The sequence below is a fragment of the Oryctolagus cuniculus genome, chromosome 13 (genome assembly GCF_964237555.1).
Source record: "Oryctolagus cuniculus chromosome 13, mOryCun1.1, whole genome shotgun sequence".
In the NCBI taxonomy this organism is placed as follows: Eukaryota; Metazoa; Chordata; class Mammalia; order Lagomorpha; family Leporidae; genus Oryctolagus; species Oryctolagus cuniculus.
Genome location: NC_091444.1, coordinates 1,997,223 through 2,012,504, shown reverse-complemented (window position 1 = coordinate 2,012,504; position 15,282 = coordinate 1,997,223). Strand labels below are relative to the sequence as shown.

Sequence of the window (15,282 nt, the reverse complement as noted above, 5' to 3'; positions counted from 1 at the left end):
ATCTCTCCTGTCACTCGGCTCACCGCCCCGCCCTCCTGTCACTCGGCTCACCGCCCCCCTCCTGTCACTCACCGCCCCGCCCTCCTGTCACTCAGCTCACTACCCCGCCCTCCTGTCACTCAGCACACTGCCCCCCTCCTGTCACTCGGCTCACCGCCCCCCTCCTGTCACTCAGCTCACCACCCCACCCTCCTGTCACTCAGCTCACCGCCCCGCCCTCCTGTCACTCAGCTCTCCACTCCACCCTCCTGTCACTCGGCTCACCGCCCCCCCTCCTGTTACTCAGCAGCCCTCCTGTCACTCGGCTCACCGCCCCGCCCTCCTGTCACTCGGCTCACCGCCCCCCCTCCTGTCACTCAGCAGCCCTCCTGTCACTCAGCTCACCGCCCCGCCCTCCTGTCACTCGGCTCACCACCCCCCCTCCTGTCACTCAGCAGCCCTCCTGTCACTCAGCTCACCGCCCCGCCCTCCTGTCACTCGGCTCACCGCCCCCCCTCCTGTCACTCAGCAGCCCTCCTGTCACTCAGCTCACCACCCCCACCCTCCTGTCACTCGGCTCACCACCCCCCCTCCTGTCACTCAGCTCACCGCCCCGCCCTCCTGTCACTCGGCTCACCGCCCCCCCTCCTGTCACTCAGCAGCCCTCCTGTCACTCAGCTCACCGCCCCGCCCTCCTGTCACTCGGCTCACCGCCCCCCCTCCTGTCACTCAGCAGCCCTCCTGTCACTCGGCTCACCGCCCCGCCCTCCTGTCACTCGGCTCTCTGCTCCACCCTCCTGTCACTCAGCAGCCCTCCTGTCACTCAGCTCTCCACTCCACCCTCCTGTCACTCAGCTCACTACCCCCCCTCCTGTCACTCAGCACACCACCCCGCCCTCCTGTCACTCGGCTCACCGCCCCCCCTCCTGTCACTCAGCAGCCCTCCTGTCACTCGGCTCACCGCCCCGCCCTCCTGTCACTCGGCTCTCTGCTCCACCCTCCTGTCACTCAGCAGCCCTCCTGTCACTCAGCAGCCCTCCTGTCACTCAGCTCACCGCCCCGCCCTCCTGTCACTCAGCAGCCCTCCTGTCACTCGGCTCTCTGCTCCACCCTCCTGTCACTCAGCACACTGCCCGCCCTCCTGTCACTCAGCTCACCGCCTCCCCTCCTGTCACTCAGCTCACCGCCCCCCCCCTCCTGTCACTCAGCAGCCCTCCTGTCACTCAGCTCACCGCCCGCCCTCCTGTCTCCAGCTTCTCTGGAGCCCCCAGCAGTCCCCTGGGGGCCGCCAGCCCTTGAGGTTCCTCTCCTGAAACTGCTCCTGGCGATTCTCGCAGACTTGCTCCCGCACCAGGGCCGTGTGCAGAGGCCAGCTCTAGGCTTCTAGAGCTTCTCCCCGGGACTCCAAGGGGGCGTGGGAGGTGACAGCCCGGGCGCTAAGACCCCGTGCCGGTCCCGAGGACCTGAGCCCAGTCCTCAGCCTCCGCTCCTGCCTAGGTGCACGGGGAGGGAGCGGTGACGGCTCAGCGCTCGGCTTCCGACACCACCGGGGAGACCTGGCGGGGCCCCTGCTTCCCAGCTTGGGCCTCGAGCTCACTCGCTGTCCCGCCCTCCCAAATAAGACAAGGCGATTGGCTCGTCTGTCCTGTTGGTCTCCTCACACCACGTCCCTCTCTGAGGCCACACGTCTGTCACGTGCCCCCCCCACTCACACCACGTCCCTCTCTGAGGCCACACGTCTGTCACGTGCCCCCCCCACTCACACCACGTCCCTCTCTGAGGCCACACGTCTGTCACGTGCCCCCCCCACTCACACCACGTCCCTCTCTGAGGCCACACGTCTGTCACGTGCCCCCCCCACTCACACCACGTCCCTCTCTGAGGCCACACGTCTGTCACGTGCCCCCCCCACTCACACCACGTCCCTCTCTGAGGCCACACGTCTGTCACGTGCCCCCCCAGGACAGAAGCAGAACACGCAGTTGCTGTCCCGTGTGTTGCATCCCGCGTCAAAGCTGCTCTGTACTATGTGCTCAGTAAACACTTCTTGGGCCGGCGCCGCAGCTCACTAGGCTAATCCTCCGCCTAGCGGCGCCGGCACCCCGGGTTCTAGTCCCAGTTGGGGCACCGGATTCTGTCCCGGTTGCCCCTCTTCCAGGCCAGCTCTCTGCTGTGGCCAGGGAGTGCAGTGGAGGATGGCCCAGGTGCTTGGGCCCTGCACCCCATGGGAGACCAGGAGAAGCACCTGGCTTCTGGCTTCAGATCAGCGCGGTGCACCGGCCACAGCGAGCCGGCCGCGGCGGCCATTGGAGGGTGAACCAACGGAAGGAAGACCTTTCTCTCTGTCTCTCTCTCACTGTCCACTCTGCCTGTCAATAAATAAATAAATAAATAAATAAATAAACACTTTTTGAATGAATGATTTCCAATTCCAGAGTTGCGCCAGGGCCAGAAGCGCCTGCTCCGCTTTACACCTGGCACCGAGCGGGGGCGGGGCACTGGTGAAGAAAGCCAGGGAGCGGGGGAGGCCACCCGAGACCCAGACCGCAAGGCTCAGGAAGAACGGCGTTCGCCGTGCGCGAAGCCGACGAGAAGCGAAACAGCAAACAAAACACGGCGTGAGACAGTGCACTCCACGAACACGAAACCGCTCAGCGCAACCCGGAAGCCAAAGCCGCGTCTCTCCCGTGCTGCGGATCGGAATCCACAGCGGCGCCTGCACTCCCAGGCGGGCTGTTTGTGAAGGCAACTGAGCCTGTCCCGAAGGCTGCGCTTCACGTGGGAATGAGGTGGACCCCGACGGAGACCTCTGCCCGGTGGCCCCCTTTGCCACTCGAGGCAACTCCTGCTTTCGCAGGCGCATGGCACCTTAGCGCCACCCTTCCCGCCGTCACCGTCAGCCTGTCGCCTTCCATTCTCGGCAGTCACGCACGCCAGCCTTCGAAAGGAAAGGCTTCCAGCACAGCCTCGCCCTGCTCCGGGGCGCAGACACCCTGGTGCCCAGGCCTGGGTGCCCCTCCTCCACCCCTCCCCAGCTGAGACCAAGTCACTTTCACCAGGGGCTCTGAAAGTGACCGCAGGCCATTCTGGTCCAAGAGCTAAACGCGGCAGCGTATCACGGGGCTTCTGCATCTGTTCTGATCTCCTTAGAACCCTGACCTCCTCCTGCCCTGGGGTGCAGCACCAAGCCCGGCGACGCCGGTCAGCGAGCCGCAGCTGAGAGGGGCCACAGGCGGCCCGGGGGTTCTGGAGAAGTCGGTGGCCACAAAACGAAGCGTTCTCTTACGTCAGAATGTGCTTAAAGCTGTCTGTCCTACAACTCATCATCCCTTGCAACGACAGAACCAGCGCTCCCCGTCAGGACCTCAAACACAGCCTTCAACAGGAATTCAAACCCTACATCCTGGGACTGGCGCTGCGGCGCAGTGGGTCAGGCGGCCACCTGGGATGCCAGCGTCCTGTATAGGTGCCGGCTGGAGTCCCAGCTGCTCCACTTCTGATCCAGCTCCCTGCCAATGCGCCTGGGTAAGCAGCAGAAGATGGGCATACTACCTGGGCCCCTACACACGTGTGGGAGACCTGGATGAAGCTCCTGGCTGCAGCCCAGCCCAGCCCAGCCCCAATGGTTGTGGCCGTCTGCAGAGTGAACCAGGAGATGGAAGATCTCTCCCTCTCTGTCACTCTGCCTTTATAATACATAAATGTTTTTTAAAAAGATTTTATTTATTTATTTGAGAGGTAGAGTTACTGAGAGAGAGGTCTTCCATCTGCGGGATCACTCCCCGAATGGCTGCAATGGTCAGAGCTGAGCTGATCTGAAGCCAGGAGCAGGGACCCAAGTGCTTGGGCCATCTTCTGCTGCTCTCCCAGGCCATAGCAGAGAGCTGGATGGGAAGTGGAGCAGCCGGGGCTTGAACCGGCGCCCCTGTGGGATGTTGGCTCTGCAGCCAGCAGCTTTACACCCCTGGCTGCTTCTCTGAGCACTTCACAGCAATCCAAGCGTTGGGGAAGAGAGATTAACAAGACACCGCCGGCGAAGGGGAGGCAGGGCGGGGTCCCCACGTGGCACGCTGAGCTTCCTGCCTCCTGGCTCGTGGCAACGTTCAAAGCCACAGAAGGCACCGCTGGCCTTCCTAGCCGTGGGGAAGACAAGAACTGCATTGCAGAGCCGTGAGCGCCTTGTCAACCTTGGCAGGTAAAGCCGGCACCGGCAGAACACCGCTGCCCCACCCAGCGAGCATCTCACGCCATCGTCTCAACGCCCAGGGCTGGAGACTGAGACAGCCCCCAGGCGGGGGAGCCAACGCCACCTGTGGACACCAGGCCGCCAGCACCGGGTCCGTCCCACTCACCCACAGAAGCAGAACCCAAGGCGCAGGGTCAGCACCGCCCACGCCCCAGCGGGAAGCCCGCGTCTCCCTTTACCCGTGGGTCACAAGGCCTCACACCGCACTCTCTAGCGCGAGCTACTTCTGCAAAGACAAGTAAGGAACCCAGGCTCAGCCCTGTTCAGGGCTGTGTGGTCGCCGTGGAGACCTGAGTGCGGGGCCAGGGTGGAGCCCCCCGACTGGGTCTGAGGAGTGACAGGACAGACACGGGGAGGTGCCGGGTGGGCTCCCTGGCTCACCAAGTGACCGCCGACCCCTGCGGTCCTCTAGCCTTGCCAGACGCCCACACCAACACCTGATCCCGGGCGGCGAAACCCCAGCCTCCGGGCCAGAATAAACCTTCCCCTCCTGAGCTGCTCCTCCCGGGCACTGTGATTAATTAACGCGACACAGGGGTGACTAACACAGAAAATCTACAGCCGAGCCCCAGTGACCTAAACGCCTCCCAGACGCCGTAACCAGATCAAGCCTTCATCCGTCAGCTGTTAACACAAGGTCGGGGTTGAAATGCCGCGAGTCCCCGGAGCCGAATCCTGGCCAAACCCTGACGGGGTACCACAGAAGAGGACGGCTCCATCCAAGCCCATAATCTTCCCTGAGGGGTCTCAGGCCTTGGAATGAAGAGACGACAAGGTCACTAGCTAAGAAACCCACGGGACCCACACCACGGTTACACCCCACGCCTTCGCTCTGTCCTCAGACCCTCGGCAGCCACTACAGGCAGGGCACAGCAGAAGGAAACCAGACCCTCCCCCAGTGTGCAAAGCGAGTTCTGTCTGAGGTTCGCTGTCGGCAGGGAGGTGGCCTGGCGGGTGTGGCCGTGACTCTGCTCCCAGGGACGGCTCTGGAGGGCTACTTAACACAGGGCCAGACAGCAGGTGCACACGGACGACATCTGCCCTGGCGACAGGGAGAGGGAAGCCCGGAGCCTTCTCTTATGACTATGCCGGAGTCTCCTGTCACTAATGTCGCGAGAGGACCCACGGACAGGGTGGCAGGGCACGGGGGCTGCACGTGTCATTTGGGGACATACATGACAGGTTCCTCATGTGCGAAACTGGAGCCTAACAGGTAAGGTGCTGGGACATTCAGCAAATCTATAAACGAGACACCCAAGGCGGAGCCTGGTGTGCAGAGAGTGCTGGAACACCGTCAGCAGCGCCCCGGGGGCCTCCGCTGCCTTCTCTCAAACCGCACACCCCAGCCTCACGGCAGTAAAGCTCGTCACCACAGAGAGGCCCTTGCTTCTAAACTGTAGCAAAAGAGATGCAGAATATTTGGAAAAAACAGAACAAGCACAAAGCCTCGCTCCCAATCGCACCCCTGGGAGCCGGCACCACCAACTTCTCCCGGTAAACACCTGGCGCATGCTTCGGCCAGAAGCCACCGGTGATAGCTAGAATCACCCTATATATGCGAGTTTCGTGACCCGCGTTCTCCAGCTGACAACAGAATGCTTCAATGCAATGAAGCAAACAAACAAATCTAAACGGCAAAGCAGGAGTCCGTGCCGTGGCGCCACAGGTGCAGCCGCCACCCTGATGCCAGCACCCCACGCGAACGCCGGCTCAAGGCCCACCTGCTCCATTTCCGATCGAGCTTCCTGCCAATGCACTGGGAAGGCAGCAGGGGATGGCCCAAGGACCCATGGAGGACGCAGAGGGAATGCCTGGCTCCTGGCCTTGGCCTGGCTCAGCCCCAGCTGTTACGGCCATCTGGGGACTGATGGAAGAGGTGTCTGTCTTTCCCTCCCTCTCTGCCTTTCAGATGAATAAAATAAATCTTCTTTAAGAAATCAGTAAAGCATTCTCTAGTCCACTCTCCCGTCTTCTATCCCAAAGCCTAGAGAGTTTGGGGTTCATCATCCGACACCCACGTTAGTCACCCAGCACCCAGAGGTTTCTCTTTGGCCCAAGGAGCTGCAGCGCCAGGCAGGGCAGAGCAGCAGACACATCCCCAGCCACGCACCCCGACACAGGGCACCTGGGACCTTGCTGCGGTTCGAGTGCGGGGTGCACGGTGCGGCAGGCTTTGCTGCCTGGAATTGAGGGCTACTTGCCTACTGAAAAAAGAAAGAAATTCAAAGTGAACCAGGCTCTGACATCCGTCTGCTTTCGGGAGCCTGAGGCCCAGTGCTGCATGGTGATCCGTGGGGCCCGGGGAACTGGCCGTCAGGACACACAGGGTGGCAGGCCCAGGAGCCAGCACCTGCCAGTAAACAGCCTGGCCGAGAAGGCAGAGACGTGGGCCCCAGGCTGCGTCCTTCCGTCCAGCCGGAAGGTCCTGGCACAGGGGATCCGGCCTCCCATGCCTGGCAGCGAGCGCCTGCCTAGCCTGCTGTCAGGAGCACGCGCTCGACACCGGCGCCGAGCCTGGGCCCCCAGGGGCCCGCAGCACGCGGCCTGTGCACCTGCACAAACGCAGGAGGTGCTCGGCCGGCACAGCACGGCACCGCCGCGGCGCGCCTGCTCTCACTGACGTCGTCGGGTCACGCCTGGTCCAGCACCGGTCTGCGCGGTGCAGGGGCGGGCCCTGGGGACGTGGAATGAGGTGGCACCGTGACTGCTGGGGCCCCCGGCAGGGGTCGCCCGCAGGGACGATCTAGGAACGTGGCTGGAGTCCCCTGGGCAGGAGATGCCTCCTCGCCTCATCTCACCGGACTCGGCTCCGCATCCCTGCAGCAGGCCACGCGCATCTCTCCCGCTGCCCACGAGTCTCGGTCCATTGGGCTGCACAGTGGGACACCACGGTCTGCGTGGCTCAGAAGCCATGGAGTTCACATCTCTCAGCCCCTGCGGGAGTCGGGGTCCCCTCGCAGGGTCCCCGTGTTGGGGCAGAGCGAGGCAGCTCTCTGGGCTTCCTTCCTGAGACCCCAACCCTGGTCCTGAGGCTCTGACCGCCCTCCCCGAAGCCCCCGCCTCCCGGGCCTCAGCCTGCCCAGCCCCTCCAGCAGCAGGCACTCAGGGACGCCTCCCAGTGGACGCTGGGGACTGGGCACTCGGGGACGCCTCCCAGTGGATGCTGGGTGGGGCCCATGCTCCACACCTGCAGGACACCCCGTCACCACGCACAGGGCAAGCGCGGGGCAGGACACTGGATTCTGTCTCTGCTGCACCCACCACCCACAGGCACATGGGGTCTGCTCAGAAGCACGCCAGGGGCCACACCCCAACCCCATCCTGAGCCAGCCATCAGCCCTGGCTGAGGTCAGCTCTCGTGACCCAGGACACAGGAGACTGGCAGAGTCCACTCTGGGGACACACACACACACACATACACACGAGAGCACCCACGTGTGACCTAAGATGCAGGAGACTGGATCAAAATGCTGGGACGTGGCCATGGGCACGCAGCGAGCTCACACTCTGCTTCCTGGCTCACCGCGTGGCCTCCCTCCCACAGCAGACCACAGCCCCTGACCCTGCACTGTGAGCCCCCAAACTGAGCCAATCTGCACCTTCCCCTTCCCGGGAGCTCCTTCAAGTGCACCTGCTGTGCCAACGTGACGCAGACTAACACGGGACGGAGGCCTGCACCCGACACAGAACAGAGCCTGCACCCGACACGGGACAGAGACCTGCACCCGACACGGGACGGAGGCCTGCACCCGACACGGGACGGAGGCCTGCACCCGACATGGGACAGAGAACTGCACCCAACATGCAACAGAGGCCTACACCTGACACAAGAGAGTCCTGCACCCGACACGGGACAGAGACCTGCACCCGACACGGGACGGAGGCCTGCACCCGACACGGGACAGAGCCTACACCTGACACACGACGGAGGCCTGCACCAGACACGGGACAGAGCCTACACCCAACATGCGACAGAGGCCTACACCTGACACATGACAGAGTCCTGCACCCGACACAGGACGGAGCCTGCACCCGACACGGGACAGAGACCTGCACCTGACACGGGACGGAGGCCTGCACCCAACATGCGACAGAGCCTGCACCCGACACAGGACAGAGCCTGTACCCGACATGGGACAGAGCCTGCACCCCACGTTCCCGCCCCTCCACGGTGCCACAACAAAGCCCCTGCACTGCAGGAGACCCCGGAGCAGGCAGAGGCAGCCCACCCACGTTCTGTAAAAGACCAGGGGACTCTGAGGGTTCCAATCAGAAGACACGGCAACTTCAGGGAGACGCAGGGCCAGCTGCCTGATTGGATCTTCACACACACATGTCAACCACCACAGGGAACATGGATCACCACACACAGTACATGTCAACTACCATACGGAACACGGATCACCACACACAGTACATGTCAACCACCACACGGATCATCACACACACTTGTCAACCACTACACGGAACACGGATCACCACACACAGTACATGTCAACCACCACACGGAACATGGATCATCACACACAGTACATGTCAACCACCACACGGAACACGGATCACCACACACAGTACATGTCAACCACCACACACACCACACGGATCATCACACACACACGTCAGCCACCACACAGATCATCATGCACAACACACGTCAGCCACCACGTGGATCGTCACACACACATCAGCCACCACACGGATCAGCACACACAGCACACATCAATCACAACACACACCACACAGATCATCACGCACAGCACACGTCAGCCACCACGTGGATCGTCACACACAGCACGCGTCGATCACCGCACGCGCCACACGAACACGTCAGCCAGTGCTTGTCAACTGCAGACAGTAAACAAACAGAAGACGCAGACGCACGGGGTGACAGGACCAGTTCTGGGGACTCAGCTGTGCCTGGGGACAGGCTCTGCCAGCCTCCATTCCGTGCTGGTGGAGGAAGTCACGGCAGGGTACGCCTGGGTGAGCGGGGCCGGGGTCACGTGTGACAGCCGGCAGTGCGGAGCTCTGGGGGGACGGTGAGAGGAGGAGGGTGAACGGCAGCGTGGGTGCAGCCACAGAGCCCGGCCACGGAGGGCACAGCGACCCCGGGAGGTGACACGGCCTGGCTCGGTGCCCTGCGCCTCCTCCGATGGTCTGACTGCTGAGAGCAAGCCAGGGAGCAGGCGGCGCGCCCGGAACTTGCCGGACGGGTCCGTGCAGCCTGGGCCTGCGGCTCGCTCGCCCTCCCCAAGCTGCTCTTGGCAACCCGCGCACCTGTCCTCTCGGTGACCTCAGCAGGCCTGCTGACCGCAACGCACACCCGCCCTGCCCTCGGAGGGCAGGAAATTTCCAACCCCAGACGCGCTGCGGGATCCACGCCTCTCACTTGCCAGGGAGAGCTCTCACCTCCACTGCACTCTCCCCTTACCTCCACCTGGACAGAAGTCAGGGACCGGGTACACGCTCCCGCCAGTGCACCCTGAACACCCTGGCCACGCCGGGCGGGGGTGTGGGGCGTCCTGCTCGCACGGCCTCGGCTTGTCTCCCCGGGCTACGTGTAACCCGGCCCCGGCTTCCTTCCCGGAGAGACACGGAGAGCCGTTCTACACACAAGGCCCAGCACAGCCCAACACTGAGACTCCCGCTGGCCCCGGAACTCCTTCAGGGCAGCGACAGGTCGTCCGCAGGACAAACAGAGCCTGCAGGTGGCCTGGGCGTGGTGGGGAAGGGAGAGCTGCCGGCGGAGGCCAGCGTCTGGGAACACGCCACGGCCACGCGCCCACGGTGGCCGGATCTGCTGAGCTGAAGAACCTGGGGCTGTCTGTGAAGCCTCCTGATTTCTAAACGCTGCCTTGCTTTTTATTTTGAAACCATTTGGTGGACACAGAAGACAGAGTTGCAGGCGAGATGCGGCCATGAACTTGGTGGTCGTGACCAAGGCACTAGAGACGAGCTTCGACCCACGAGATGATGGCCAACTGACCGACCACAGTTCTGGATCCTCAAGTGCGTGCCTCTCTGTCAGTCACCCTCCACCCAGGGTTTCGGGTCTCTCTTCAGCCCTACCTCTCACCCCCGCTGGGACACCCCACGGCCACTGTCCCACACACCTGCTTAAATCCCACTCCTTCCTTTGTAAGAATGCTTTAAATTATTTTTCATTTACTTGAAAGGCAGGAAACTCGTGCTCCAAATGCCAGCGGTGGCCACGCCTGGGCTGGGCCAACGCCGGAGCTGGGCACTCCATCCAGCTGTCCCGCGTGAGCAGCAGGGACCCGGCCGCTCCAGCCACCACCGTGGACCTGGGAACCAGAGCCTGGTGCGCTGAGGTGGGGCACAGACACCTCAACCGCTCAGCTGGACACTGCCCCCTCCAGAGCTCGGTTCTGGCCGCTGGCCCCGGCAGGAACCTGCACGTCGCCCGGTACAGGAAGCCTGCACCGATCTCCCTCGCGCCTGCACCCCGAGAGGCACGCAGGGCGGTGACGGCTGCTCCCTGCCGCCAGCGCCCGGCCTGGAGCCGGCACGCAGCTCCTGCACACTCACCGCCGAACACGTCTCCGTTCTGGAAGCTCTTCCCCTTCTGGGCCTCCTCGTCGTTCTGAACGGTGGCCACATGCTTGGCGGAGGCACAGCCCATAGTCTCATTCGCTGAGCTTCAGCCGCGCTGAACCGCTGACCATCGCTACAGACAAGCCGGCATCGTCCCCCTCCGGGCACGAGAGGCAGGTCCACCTTGCGGCTGGGTCGGTCCGGCCGGGAGCACCTGCGGGGAGACAGGGTGGGGTCAGAACCTGCCGGGCGGGCAGTGCCGCAGCTGCATCCACGCACACCCGGGGCAGCGGGCCAGGACAGCCCTGCAGGCAGAACACAGAGACCCTGCGGGGCACACGGCGGGGAGACGCCAAACCTCGGCTCACTCGCCAGGGAGAACCTGGGTGCCCAGACCTGCCGCACGTGCACGGACGGCGCTCAGGTCTACGGCTCTGAATCTGCACACCTCCAGGGTGGGGCATGTGCATTCCTGGGATGGCCCCCAGCCCTCCCACCCCTCCCCCCACCCTGCGGGCAGCCCCTCCATTCCCCCAGCTTGCACCAAGGGCTGCTGTGCGCAGGGCGGGCTGCAGGAGACCCATCTGTCTGCTTCATGGTTTTGCTGATGTTGGAAGACAAGGGAGGTGACAGGGCAAGGTCTCCAACTCGCTGTGTCTGCTGCCTGTGGGGCAGCCGAGCGCCTGGAGGCCAGGGCAGGACAGCACGGCCTGAGGCAGAAGGCGCTAGCCCCGGGGAAGCTGAGTGTCCCAGAAAAACCACAAGGTGACGGCCGAAGCCACCTCCTCGTGCCCCACGCAGGCAGGCCCTGGGTTGGCCACACTCAGAGCTGCCCTGTTTGACCCCCACTCCCGGCTCCAGTGCCGTCCCTGCGCCCACTGTGTTGGCTCTGCCCTCCCACCCGGCAAAGCCTCCTGCAGTAAGCAGCACCCCCACGCAGGCCCCGGAACCACCAGGGCCTCAGCCGCCCGGTAGCACGGCGGGAAGATCCTTACACTGGGAACCAGGGACCCCAAGGGCGGAGAGCTTCGCAGGCGCATCTGATCAACCTAACACGGGGCCTCAGACACCAGGCACGGCACGCACCGTCCCTCACTGCAACGCGGCTCCCGGTTCCAGCCTCCGCGTGACAGGGCAGTCTGCAAGGGGGACACACGGCTACGGACGCTCTGGCTGCGCACGCTGGTAGCCTCTTGCTCACTCAGTCTCCCTGGAGCTACCCGAGATCCAGGCCCGTGGGTGGATGACACATGCCCACACATACGTGCAACCCTGTGCGTGCACACACGTGTGCGCACACATGCACACACACTGTGGGAGCCTTCAGCGCTTGTCTGATGCCCTGGCTGCACCGGTGCAGAGGCTCAGGGGCCCGAGGCGGGAGGGAGGCTAACGCCACAGGTGGACGAGGCAGTGTCGCTGGCCCCGAGATGGAGGATTCCCGGCGGTGTGTGACCTCGCAGAATCCAGAAACAGAGGGAGGGAGGAAGCAGTGTCTTGTGGGCCTGAAAGGCCGGGCAGCGTGGCAGCCTCCAGGGAGTGCCGTGTCAGCCTGTTTGCACGGGGGCGGGGCGGGCCCTGGCGCTGGGTCAGGGGCCTGGAGGCCGCCTGCTTGTGGCTCTACCCCAGCTGACCGCAGATAAACCAGAAACACCAGACACAGCAGCCCCGTGGCCCCGTCTGAACACGCCGTGAGAACACTGGATCAGCGCGTGGAGATGCACGCTGCCAACCTGCTGCACACTCGGAGCCTCACGGCACAGTAGGTGCGCGTGTTCACGGTGTCCTCTGGGTTTCAGAAGTTGTGTTGAGGAGCTGGTGCTGTGGCATAGCAGGTTAACCCTCCGCCTACAGTGCCGGCATCCCATATGGGCACCGGTTTGAGTCCCGGCTGCTCCACTTCCCATCCAGCTCCCTGCTGTGGCCTGGGAAAGCAGTGGAAGATGGCCTAAGTCCTTGGGTCCCTGCACCCACATAGGAGACCTGGGGGAAGCTCCTGGCTCCTGGCTTTGGATCGGTGCAGCTCCAACTCTGCGGCCATTTGGGAGTGAACCAGCAGATGGAAGACCTCCCTCTCTCTGCTCCTTCCACCCCCCGTAACTCTGCCTCTGAAACAAATAAACCTTTAAAAAAGAAGTTGGGTTTGGGTTGAGGGGTCTGGCGTTGTCGTGCAACACGTTAATGCCCTGGCGTGTAGTGCCGGCATCCCATATGGGTGCTGGTTCAAGTCCTGGCTGCTCCTCTTCCAATCAGCTCTCTGCTGTGGCCTGGAAGAGCAGCAGAAGATGGCCCAAGTCCTTGGGCCCCTACACCCATGTGGGAGACCTGGAAGCAGTTCCTGGCTTTGGATCAGCGCTGCTCCAGCCATTGCAGCCAATCGGGGAGAGAACCAACGGATGGAAGACCTCTCTCTCTGTCTCTCTGCCTCTCCTCTCTGTGTAACTCTAACTTTCAAATAAATAAATAAATCTTAAAAAAAAAAGTTGGGTTGATATCAAAACCTTCATCTGAATGTAAGACGCTGGAATTGCGGAAGCTGAATACACTGCCGCAGAATAACAAACGCAACACTCAGAATTCCTCCTTTTAAAAGCAGCGTCTGGGCCGGCGCCGCGGCTCACTAGGCTAATCCTCCGCCTAGCGGCGCCGGCACACCGGGTTCTAGTCCCGGTCGGGGCGCCGGATTCTGTCCCGGTTGCCCCTCTTCCAGGCCAGCTCTCTGCTGTGGCCCGGGAGTGCAGTGGAGGATGGCCCAAGTGCTTGGGCCCTGCACCCCATGGGAGACCAGGAAAAGCACCTGGATCCTGGCTCCTGCCATCGGATCAGCGCGGTGCGCCGGCCGCGGCGGCCATTGGAGGGTGAACCAACGGCAAAGGAAGACCTTTCTCTCTCTCTCTCTCTCACTGTCCACTCTGCCTGTCAAAAAAAAAAAAAAAAAAAAAAGGCAGCGTCTGCAACAGGAACAGCCGGCAGGAGGGCTCAGTGACCCAGCAGATTCACGTGACTGACCGCCAGGTCCAGGGGTGACTCAGCAGATTCTCACCAGCTGTGTGTTTTTAGCAGCACTATCCTCAGTGCGCATTCTCGCCCTGTCAGAGAAGGGCTTGTCCTGAAATGCAGGCTCAGGCTCTCGCAGCAGGACGGGCATTTTAGGAGCCACGTTTCTGGGTTTACAGGAACGCGACGGGGAGCAGACATCTGAGAGGCAGCAACCCCGCGCCTCAAGCCGCCGGGCAGCGCGGGGCAGCGCACCCTGCACGCCAGCACAGAGCATCCACCGCGAGGCCCACGCCCGAGCTCTCCTCCGTCCCCACATGACACAGCGGGCAGACCCGGGGTGCGGGCGGTGCAGCGCTCGGGGCCTGGAGGCCTCGCGCTGGGCCCCGACCACACCGAGCGAGCCTCACCGGGGCCCCGGGAACCACACCTCTGTCCCAGCCCGACTGACCCCGCACCCAGGCTTCCGTGCTGTGGGAGTTTGCTTCCGCAGCTCTGACCCCGGAAGACCTCACCCGGCACCCCTGGAGACGTGAGCTAGTGTGGACGACTCCCCCCACGCCACCCCGGCATTCCACGGCCGTCTCCCCTCCCTGGCTGGCTGCCGAGCGCTCAACACCCACAGGGCCTCAGCAGGGAGGCGGGGGAGACACGCCCGCAGACCCGTCACGGCGGCTCGGGGGTCTCATCTCCCCTCTCTCCCGGCAGCAGGCTCCCTCCGAAGCCACAGATCACAGAGTGAGGATTAGAGCGACGTGGCTCTGTGATGCTGGACGGAGCCCCTCAAGCCAAGTCCTACAGCGACGCGGCTCTGTGATGCTGGACAGAGCCCCTCAGGCCAAGTCCCTCGGAGGCTGATGTGTCTGAGCTAATAACCTATGCTGCAGGACCGTCAGGCACCTGGAACACGGGGCCCAGTTCCTGGTCACAGCGCAGACGGCAGGGAGGGGCCCGGGCTCCCGCGTCTACGGCCTGAGGCCCAGACGATGCTGGCTGCTCTCGCACCTTCCCGACGTCCGTCTCCCACCCCTCGTCCCAGGCCGCGCGGCAGCACCAAGGCGCCCGTGTCTGGGACCCTGGTTCACCATGTCATCTTCCCGACATCCATCTCCCACCCCTCGTCCCAGGCCGTGCGTCAGCACCAAGGCTCCCGTGTCTGGGACCCTGGTTCACCACGTCACCTTCCCGACATCCGTCTCCCACCTCTCGTCCCAGGCCGTGCGTCAGCACCAAGGCGCCCGTGTCTGGGACCCTGGTCCACCACGTCACCTTCCCGACATCCGTCTCCCACCCCTCGTCCCAGGCCGCGCGGCAGCACCAAGGCGCCCGTGTCTGGGACCCTGGTCCACCACGTCACGTGGGGCTAATCCAGGTGACTTCCTTGTCAGAGTCCGAAACACAGTAAGAGCAGAGCTGTTTCCCCCGAGACTGAAACCCTCGGCAGAAAACGAGGCGTCAGATGCAGCTCCCTGCGCTTCTGCAGAGACGCCTCCTGCCGGCTCCGC

At 63.4% G+C, this 15,282-nt stretch overlaps 1 protein-coding gene across 3 annotated transcripts in view; it reads right to left on the bottom strand.

Moving 5' to 3' along the window:
• C13H1orf21 (chromosome 13 C1orf21 homolog) overlaps window positions 1-15,282 on the bottom strand; it is a 143,259-nt gene that overhangs the window by 66,585 nt on the left and 61,392 nt on the right. For all 3 annotated transcript variants that reach the window (XM_070055036.1, XM_070055038.1, XM_070055037.1), the window contains exon 2: window positions 10,775-10,994. In XM_070055036.1, the coding sequence (XP_069911137.1) occupies window positions 10,775-10,868 (94 nt within the window). In that variant the 5' untranslated portion in view covers window positions 10,869-10,994. The remainder of the gene's footprint in view (window positions 1-10,774; window positions 10,995-15,282) is intronic.